The following is a 10297-nucleotide window of genomic DNA, read 5'->3' as shown; positions in this document are numbered from 1 at the left end:
TTGCCTAACTCTAGGACCCTCAAACCCGGGTCCTCACGATTCTAGACTAGCGAAGAGGATCGACGTCCTCTGGCGTGTCGACGAAGCGAATCAACCGCTCCTTCCGCGTCGCATTATACTTGAATTGCTCGTCCCAAAGTCCTCGTGATCCTCTATCGATCTCTGTTGGAGACTAATTGGAATAGTTAAAACAATTGTATTTATTTATTGCGTACAACGCGATCTCGAAATAAATTCGATTTTGCATTTGAAACGCAATTGTCATTTCGCGTCGCGAATCTTTTATATTGGATAAAGTACACGGGTATACAAGTAAACTTTTGCGAATATATGCAAATTTTGTAGCTGCAATTAACGTGGTTATCTGGAAAAATATTAATTTCCCCTGGTAGTTTATACCGATTGTGAGATGGCTCGGTGAAACGCGATAGCTCGACGTTGCAGCACGTAAAATAGCAAACGGCTCGCCTAATAAGAGCGGTTTGTTTCGAAATCGCAAGTGGAAGTCTGTATACACTGAAAGTCGATTATTCAGCTCGGGGATCCGCACGTCCGCCCGTTGATTTTTTCCATCCCATGCCGCGGCTGACTCAATTATACATGACGATTCTTTGAGCAAACATTAGTTAGCGCCGGCTGGCTCGCGCGCGCGCGCGCGCGCGCCGGATTGGCTTGGATCGGCTCGCCTCTCGGTTGATGTGGTGACCCTTCATGGTTGCTTGGTTCCGTTGTCTACTCGTCAACGAACAGCCCCACGGTTACGGGGTGTCAACGCGGTTCTCATTTTCTCGCCGGGGGGGATTAATCTCATTAAGCGTGGCGCAAAGCTGCGAGATCGCCGAGCTACGCGATCGATCACTTTCGAAATTTCAGCGCAGGTTCGATCGCCATTTTTAATCAAGGCGATCTGATCAAGATTTTACATCGCGCCGGGCACGTTACATGCCGCGTATCGAATTTTCGCTGCAGCGTTTTCGATCCAAAGGTATATATCGGAGGCGCGCGTACACGTCGCACCTGCAACCGGAATGCGAGAATTGAGTTATTCGACGTCACCGAGATTAACTGCCCTCGTACTCTGTGCACCAGTTGACAAACACGACCGGAACAATTCAGAAAAAAAACTATCCCTTACCCCAGGTCGTGTTTCAGCGTGATGCAGCACAGTCCCGACGGACATTTCGCGTCATGCAACATCTCGTCGAATGAACCGAACGTTATCGAACCGCGGTTGCGTCACGTTCGTGTTTTTATGCGGAGTGAAATTCAAAATCGTCAACGAGGGGGAGAGAATCGGTGAGGATCCTTAGAATAATCTTGCGGCAGGTCTCTCTCTTTCGTGGTTGATTTTTATTATATTGCGTCGCTATGTCGCACCGCTCCGCGAAAAGATGGCATTCATCTCCGTCCCGCCAATCCTAAGGAAAGAACCACTGGCCCGCGCGAGATTTATTCGAGTGACCTGAGAACCGCTGATGTCCCCGAACCTATAGGTACTAATACAGATCTCACGCACTCCCCTCGATATAAACCATTCTCCACCCTTGTGTTCGCCGTATGGGATCCCTTACGCACACACGAAAGAGACGGGACGATTGCGCGACGGTACGACCATTCAGATTTAAATCGCGACAAAAAAATATGGATTCCCCTTGCAGCAGCACGGAGCGCGCGTTCCGCTCTCTTTCATATTCTTCCTTTCTATTCGCGACGCCTGGACCGTTCGACGACACTTCCTTGACACTTTTCAGAATAGATCTCTCGCGCGCGCGCGCGACGAGATCGATCATTCTTCGGACACAAGTTAGGATATAGTGATCGATCGTTAAATTCAACTTTAAAGGTGTTGAAAAGGATGTGATTAAAGACGACAAATTGTTTAAATTTTCTTACGTCGAGGTGGATTTTATTCATCTCGTTGCGCTTCTACCATCTATTTACATTAAAACTCTGGCTTATAAATAATATCTCAATATCTCTGTTTTTGGTCTCTCTCTCTCTCTCTCACTCTCTCACTCAATCACTTACATGTGTACTTCCATGAACGCACAGAATGTAAATAAATCTTTATCTCTGTAACTACTTTATTGTCCACGACCTATATACACGGCATATATACAATACACGGCATATGTACAATTCGTTTTCATATATACACTTGTTCAAATTTATAAATTCATCGGGAATTTTATAATTTTCGTTGAACAAAATTGATAAAACTCATCATGAATTCATGAAACTTGCAACGTGTGTCCGCAGTGGTAGACGAAGCGTCTTCGGTGCGTCTCGGAGTATTCGAAAGGTGAATTATTCAAAAAGTTGATCACCAATTTTGTGAAAGTATTAAACTCGTAAACATTTATCGCACGTTTGATCATTTCAATTTGTTCATAAAAGTTGTGAAATTCGTAAATGCAGTTATAACTTGCAGTTGTTTCGTCTACCATCGACGATACATTTTCACTAGCCTTCTTCCCAGAGGGGTGTCCGTTCGGGACGTCGTTCTCGAATCTACGATTTTGAATACGGCCTCCAGACTTTGGCAGACGGCGGCGAGAGTTTGGTCGGCGACGGACTCCTCTGCGAGGGCGACAGTTTCTGGGAGATGAGCGCGGTGGGCGCCTTGAGCTCGTTCCTCGTGCCCTCGGTTGGCCTCTTGGGATTCCTGTCCGGCGATGACGACGACGACGAGGTGCTCGGTGGCAAGGTGTTGTGTCGAAGAGGCACGAAGGCACTTCGAACCTCTTCGGTCGCGGACTCGCTGCCCGACTCGCTAGGGCTGGGCGGCGTTCTGGACGGACTCGGCGCGACCGGCAGAACCGACGCCATCGTGTTCGCCGTCGACGCGTTGCTTGTCGCCAACGCCGCGTAGTCGGAATAATTATTTACGTATTCCAGCGGATACGTTAAAATTGGCGAGAAGGCCGGATTGAACAGATCGGGGGGTGACGGTATCGCTCCTGAAAAAGAAAGACTCGGTTAATCTCGGCCGCCCGTTGGCGGGGGCGAGAGCGGTAGTAAGTCGCATTGTTGTTTCAACGACGAAAGGGATGTACGTGGGACGAGGGGGACTGTAGAGGGGTCCGCTGTGGGAAAAGAGAGACTCAGACTCACCCCTCGGTCCAGCTCACGGAGTATGAATCATCGGCAGGCGTCGCGAACTCGACGAAATCGATAACGCGGACTCTCTTTTAAGACTTTTTTTTTCACGTCCACGATACATAAAAAAGGTGTCAAGTATTTTTTTTCCCCCGCTCAATCTATTTTCCCTTTCTCGTCCGACGACATGCGCGGTGATCGGAATGATTGGGATCATTTACCTTTAACTAAAGCAGGATGCGGCAAATGCCAGGATGGTGCAAAGTACGTGGCGTCCAGCCAGGGACTGAGAAAGCCACCGAGTCCATGAAAACCGGCGCTATACTGATAATCTATAAAATAAATCGGAGATGCTTGATTACGTATACATATGCTAACGACCAGCTTCGAGCGATGAAAATAGATTTCATCGTTTCTTTCGGTCTACGCGCTCGACTGACGTTTAAAGTTTTAACGATCCACCAGATTCTCTCGCAGTTTATATCGCGGCTGTGGGTTTTTAAACTTTTGGCGAGGCAGCGCGACGAGAGACGTTCGACTGTCGAAAGAAGAAAATGTCGGCGATACAACTAACGAATTATAGAGAAAGGGGGGCCGGGAAAAGGAACTCGGCCACCCAAGATCTATAAAAGCGAAGATTAACGGCGTTCGGATCCTCCGGGCGATCCGGAGGAGCAGCTAGTGTATCTCTGTTTATACGAGCGTGGCATAAAATCCGTTATTACGACGTGGCGCGAGCTTTCGTGGCGCGGCACATGCTACCGCCATATGCGGTGCGATAAACAAACGTATAAACGCGGCTTCTTTCGCAGGCGTCCATCTTTCCCCGTAGCCTTCGCCGCCGCGCCGCGTCGGTTACCCTCGTCTCCCCCGAGCCGTTTCCCCGGGTGCCGAGCAATAAACAGTTTGACTTAGTGGGGCCGCGACGAGCAACCGGCGGGGCGCGGCGGCGTTTCGGGGAAAATAAACGCGGCAGCTAAAGAGCGCACCGCCGACGAAGACCTCGTTCTCGCGGCTTGACACGGTGCCAGATATCTCGCTGTGTCTGTGTACGTCGGTTGCGTGCGCGTGTGTATGCTGCATGTGCTCTTGCGCGGCGTGCATGTGCGCGCGCTCGCTCGTGCACGTGCGAGCCGACGCTCGGTGTCGAGGGCTCGGTACCGTTGAGCGGCACCGCCACCACCTCGCGGTTTGAGGTCCACCAGATATACGCCGGATTATTAAACGCCCGCGAGGCTCCGACGCCCGTTTGCGGATTCCGCGGTGGTCACGGAGCTTCCGACGACTTTCGGACCCGTCGCTCCAATACCCACCCCTCCTCGTCGGACCGTGTCGTTACTGCATTTTTCGGCGACGTTAACGCGTGCGGAGGGTACGAGTCAACATTTGTCTTGGAAACTTTGGCAATCGAATTGTGCAATATTGTACATTATTACGGAGATGACACGAGAGATACTTTAGCGTTCGATCTCGCTCGTCGACGATAGTAGCTGTCGCAGGCTACTCTGATAATTGTCGTTGCGACTTACTCGATTTTGATCTCGGTTCACGTGGGCCGTCTACCGTAACCTTGATAGCTTTAGCGTACGTGGCTACTTGGTACGGTACCGTGTTGATCTGGATCGTTAGGGTGAATGATTTTCCTGGAAAGAAAAAGAAAGTCCGTTTCTGAAAATTTTTGGAGGACTATACTCGAGTAAACTCGTATACGAGTGGAGAGAAGGAGAGAGATACTTGACTCACCTCTTCCGCTACGACCGACGAATCTAAGATCGTTGAACTTGGCGATTTGATTCTTCATGAGCGCCGTGCAATTCCGCAGCTCGCCGCAACAGTTCTCGTCGTTGCCAGCTTTGATGGTAACTTGCGTGCCATCCGTGACATCGTCGAGAGCTATGACCTTGAATGCCACTGGAAGAGACTTGTTCGATCTCCAATGGCTTGGTAATGAAGTGCACATGATGGTGGGGCTTCCTGTCGCCACCAATTCGCCATGATATCTACTGAGGGACTCCTGAATTGCTCTAAGGGTCTCCGCCATTCCCAAGGGACTATCCCGTAAATGCATTCTTTTAATTCCAGCGGGAAATCCAACAGGGAAAAGTTCAACTATCCTTTAACTATCAATTCAAACTCCTACGCGCAAACACTGTTGTGGCGAACACGATTGGTCACTGTTCTTTTCGTTATATTCACTGTCATCACAATCGAACAGTAGACACGTATCATTTCTTTTTACCTCAATCTCTCTCGGCGAAGAAACTGTACGGTGTACTCCCTTGATTTGAATTTCTGTTTCGATCGCACCTTTGTACCACGAACTGGTAAACTGTTGTAGCAATCCGACGCGCACTCGATGCCGGCTGAGCGGATTCTAGTTTTTCGCAGCCGTAGCCGCAGCTATTTAGGGGGGATTTTTCTCCCCTCCAATTTTTCCGGAGCCCCACCCAGAGCAAGCGCGTCGACCAATGAGGACGGCGGTCGTGTTGTGGCCTCCGCGGCTCGCCGCCTTCGCCCCTAACCAGGCTTAGGGGGTGCTTTGCGAAAGGGGCTGCCTGCCTGCTGCCTGGCTCACGCGAAGGGTGGCTCGGCGCCTCCGCTCTTCCTTAACGTACCCACTCGACCTCTCTCTTTCTCCCTCCATCTCTCTCTTTCTCTCGCTCCTCACTCGCTCGCTCGCTCTCTCTCTCTCTCTCCCTCTATCCCGCTTCATCCGTCTTCCCTTCTCGGCCTCTCTGCCTTCGCGTTCTGTTCTCCTCGTCACGCTGGCCTCGTCACTACCTTTCCACCAACCGAGCCACCTACGCCACGCTTACGTGACGACGTAAATTCTCACGCGCACGTGTTCAAACTACCCCACCACGCACGAGTGATCTGGTCCGGCAGCTGCACACGTTTCTTGACCTCCAAGGCTAATGCGTCTTGTTCGAGTGGTGAACCAATGACGTTCCGAGTCGACTACGATTTATCATTTTTCTAATATGGACGCTATTTTCTAGACATGATGCAATTTCTAATTTCAAAAAGATATAAGAAAGTACTTATACGTAATATTTTTGGTAGTTAAATATATTATCATTATTTGTCAAAAATTACGTTTCTTTTTGATTTCGTCAAAAATCGAACAAAGGGAAACTGACCATTGACTTGTACATATTTAGTTTACATATAAAATTAGATGTGTACATTACGAATAAGAAATATAAATATTTAGCATTCTGATCATTTTATAATTAATTACATGTTATCACATATATTAAATAGCATTGAATTTTTACAAAGATCTATTTCTACATAATAAAGTAATTTTAAAAAGCTATACACAATAAAATTACGATAAACTATTTTACGAAAATTATTTTAACAAATAATGTGTATATATACATATATGTATATGTATATAATTAGATTTTATTCCGTAATCTAATTACTTAGTAAAGATATATAAACAATCTTTTAAACTTGCATTAAAATTTTTTATTTGAAAATCAAATCATGTATTAAACAATATATCGGATACAATTTACAATTATATATGTTGAGATGTTGTTTAATATCTCAACATGTTTTTGTTAAGAATAAATTAATGAAACTCCAAATCGTAGTAAAAAAATCGATATATGATTGATTAGTATAAAATAAAATTTTTTATTCGTGATTGGAATTGCAGAATAAGAATTACAGTAGAGAATAACATTTAAAATTCAGAAAATAAGAAATAGCTATTATGAACATTCTATCTTTCGGTAACTACTCGATCAAAGAAATCTATGCATACACAAATATAGAGGAAAGCCCCTTATTGTGAGATAAGTTCCTAATATGAGATAGCAGGGTTTTTGTCAAATTAATAGACATCATCTGGTTTTATTGTGAATTTATTGCCCTTGGAGTGAAATCTGTTTAGTGGAAAATTCATGGTTAGATCGTGTAATCGTTGTGAGTAAAGATTTGTGATTAATATAGAGGACTTTTCTCTATATAAATTTGAGCAAAAGTTTACGATTACATAGTTATTATTAAGAGACAAGACGTTTGCTAAAATTATATCGATTAAAGTTTCTCTCGTGATGGTAAAAAGAAGATGAGGGAAGAGTTATAATTGGGTTCATACAACACGGTAATGAGGGTAATGTCGTTAACATTGGACGGAACACTGAGGGGTAGCTACGGAAGATTTAGTACAGAGAGATCTTACAGTCGTTCTTTTGACAACTATTTTCACGTAAAACGATAAAACAATTTTAATCTTTTTTGGTTAATTTTAGTTCTTTTTGAACAAACTTAAATACAAAATTACTTCGAACAGAGACATACCACGAGATTTTATGATAACAATTATCATACTTTTCGGATCCTAAGAAGTAATTTTTTGTATCGTAAAGATTTAAGTATAGCGATAGTTTTCTTATATTTCTGATCAGTTGTTATGAATCTCTTGAATGCGAGTTTCGATGCTGACGGATATGTGTACATTAGATTTTAAAACAAGTAATTTCAAGGTTTTTTGATTTTGTTATGAATACGGGAAAAGGAAGAAGAAGTTGACAAATTAGGCAACAGAAAATAAGAAGAATGCAAATGTATTTTAAAAAAAACCCTTTAACCTGTTATAAAGATTAGTGCATAGAAAATAGTTTATCGCAGCTTTTGTGCTAAAAACAAAATCTGTATTTATTAACAACAATGGAAAGTTTTTTTTAATAGCATTTCATGAAAACTAATGCTTAACGTTCTAATATTTTGATCTCTAGTATGCACTCTCATTGTCAGTATCGGTCAAACTCTGGCTTGAGTGTCTAATAAACATCAGCTTTGGACATGAAGGCACTTTAAAACGCACGGTACATTGAGGACAACGCATATAATGCAAGCGCGCTAATTTGAAGTCCATTAAAATGGATATATTTTGCGAGAGATAATAAATGAACAGCGTGTTTTATACGCGTTGCGTTTGCGAACGTATGTGAAAATGTTTATTTTACGCACTTTACACGATTGTTCTGGGAAAACCAAATCGTTTATCTTTTTTTCCTGCTTTTGAACTTGCCATTGCTACTTTGATCAAAACAATGCCATTGTAGTTTCCTTGATGAAAAAGAAACTAAGCTATATTCAATACTGTCTACGAAATAATTATTGCGTAACAATGCAATTATATATTAGCTAGAAAGCACTTTAGCTCTTTCACAAGTAAAATGATTGACGAGACATTTAGTGTCACAGTTTTTCTTTGAGTTTGCTCCTCGAATAACTCTTTCATAAGGCTTCCAGCCTTTCTGTGTTAAAATATCAGTACCAAGTAATTCTTTTTTTTTATTTTCAGATGCTTACGGACTTGTTGCCATTTCCTCATCCTGTGACAGGATTGTTGAAAAGTCTGGATAAATGTGAGTGTTATCATTGGTATTGTTCTATATAATATTGGATTCAGTTTGGATCGTCATAACCTTCAATTTTACTAGATGTGATAATTAAAATGAAACTTAATTAAACAGGATAGAAATGTATTAATATTAATATTTTGCGTATTTCCAAGTTTATTCAATATTTGATGAGTACGCATTTGAAATTTTTACACTTGATAATGTCGCGAAAAGACGGTAAAGCGTTAACACAGTGTAATTTTATCGCGCAGTAGGGTGTCGACTGGAAGGGCGACGATACGAAGTAATTAATAGCGCCACTCTCGACGAGAAAGTCAAACGAAGCCATAAGATGACGTCATTCTGCGATTCGTAACAATGAGGACTAATTTCTTAAAACATCTCTCTGCACGTTAGGCTTCCGTTTCCTTGCCAGTGCTCAGCAAAAGCTCCCCGGTCCGTTTTAATACCGTCTAGTGCCTGCCGTGTCAAAGACTATAGAGACGCGTGTCAAATGTTATATAATGTCGTAGCTTGAATCTTCCTGAAAGATTCATATATACGATCAATGTCGGCGGAGAACTTGTCAATTTTGCACGAGATAAAATAACGAGATGACCTATCAGTTGCTACGAAGAATAGGGAGATGATATATATGGGGGGTGTTAATGAGAATTGCGGGATACTTAACGCGATATCGCTCGTGACTGTTGCTCGAAGGTAACGAGAGGCGCAAGCTGGGCTTTTCGACTCTTAACAGCGGCTCGTGTATCACGCTGGAGTCGCGTATCAGAGTTGCGGAATTTTCGCGGGGATGGATACCTTTCGCCCCGAGAGGGTAGGTGAGAGATACTATGCGCGAGAGATACAAGGACGATGGGGAAGGTGGCGTGCGGCGAGAAGAGAGCGGGGCACAGAAGTTAACACGAGAGAGTGCATTGTGTGCGGTGAGCGAACCGGAAGCGTCGCCATACTGCGTATCGCCCCGCGTCGCTTTTGTTTCCGTTTTCGTTGCCCCCGATCATTTTCTGCCCCTGCGCTCGCCCCCGTCCGCCCGCCGCCCGTTGCCCGCCGCCCCGCCATGTCCTTTTGTTTCGTCCGGTTCTCTTTCGCTAGTTCTCCTCTCTCGTCAGGAGCGCACTCGTACGTTAAGTTCGGTACGGCGCGACAAAGGGGAGTTATGTACGATCTTACGGGATGCGACGCATTCCTATCGCGCTTTCTCTCTCTCTCTCTCTCTCTGTCTCTTCACAAAGCCAGCGAGTCAGGAAAAATCGCGGTGTACGAGCTCGCACATTCTTCTTCTCCGCACAGGGCACATGCGAACGTTCGGCATTGCAGTCTGATTGCTGGATGGTTAGTAGATTTGCAACCTTTCTCTCTCGTGGCACTTTACTTGTCGACAGTAAGCTTTAAATTTTACCCGACGATGTTACGCGTTTTTCATGGATTTACGTTCAACCGTGCTGGCTGATGGAAGTTCTCGGCACTCCGTCCGAAAAACGCAAACACGCATTAGGGACGCGTGGATCCGGATTGCGTCAGGTTAATGGCATTATTCCATATTTTTCCATAAAACGCGGCAAGTAAAAGCCATCGGGCTTCGTGTCCCATCGCGCCGCATCGCTCTGCGATACCCAGTCCTTTGATACCCATTATCACCGTCCGGTTACCTGCCATTAATACGCTATATCGATGCCTATTAGCCGACGCACCTAATAACCTACAACCTACAACCCGACTATAATGCCCTCAACACGAGACAGTCCGGATTCCAGTATACCGTAGCGCATTCTCGGACCGAATGCCAGACTCGCTTACCAATAAACGTA

The 10297-nt window shown here is 44.8% G+C and overlaps 2 protein-coding genes across 2 annotated transcripts in view; one reads left to right on the top strand and one right to left on the bottom strand.

Moving 5' to 3' along the window:
- Nucleotides 1-1884: 1884 nt before the first annotated feature.
- LOC105566882 (segmentation protein Runt-like) lies at nt 1885-5560 on the bottom strand. The gene is made up of 4 exons (XM_012021271.1): nt 4843-5560; nt 4629-4742; nt 3321-3431; nt 1885-2960 (listed from the first exon to the last, which is right to left on the bottom strand). The coding sequence occupies exons 1-4, from the start codon at nt 5165-5167 to the stop codon at nt 2512-2514; spliced, it is 999 nt and encodes a 332-aa protein (XP_011876661.1). The 5' UTR covers nt 5168-5560; the 3' UTR covers nt 1885-2511.
- A 2868-nt stretch (nt 5561-8428) lies between these two features.
- The window catches only part of LOC105566879 (runt-related transcription factor 1-like), a 38769-nt gene continuing 36900 nt past the window's right edge, over nt 8429-10297 (top strand). Inside the window, exon 1 of the mRNA XM_012021268.1 lies at nt 8429-8489. The gene's annotated coding sequence lies outside the window, so the exon portion shown is untranslated. The remainder of the gene's footprint in view (nt 8490-10297) is intronic.

Source organism: Vollenhovia emeryi, unplaced genomic scaffold, assembly GCF_000949405.1.
Source record: "Vollenhovia emeryi isolate VEMERY1.0 unplaced genomic scaffold, V.emery_V1.0 DF939142.1, whole genome shotgun sequence".
NCBI lineage: Eukaryota > Metazoa > Arthropoda > Insecta > Hymenoptera > Formicidae > Vollenhovia > Vollenhovia emeryi.
Note: the sequence above shows the minus strand (reverse complement) of the source record. Positions and strands in the feature narration are given on the sequence as shown.

Bases quoted from the DNA above. Each gene is read 5' to 3' on its own strand.
- LOC105566882 (XM_012021271.1), bottom strand. From the start codon at position 5,167: ATGCATTTACGGGATAGTCCCTTGGGAATGGCGGAGACCCTTAGAGCA. The intron at 4,743-4,842 runs GTGAGTCAAGTA...TTTTCTTTCCAG, and splicing joins CGTCGGTCGTAGCGGAAGAG to GAAAATCATTCACCCTAACG. The intron at 2,961-3,320 runs GTAAATGATCCC...TTTCTTTTTCAG, and splicing joins GCATCCTGCTTTAGTTAAAG to GAGCGATACCGTCACCCCCC.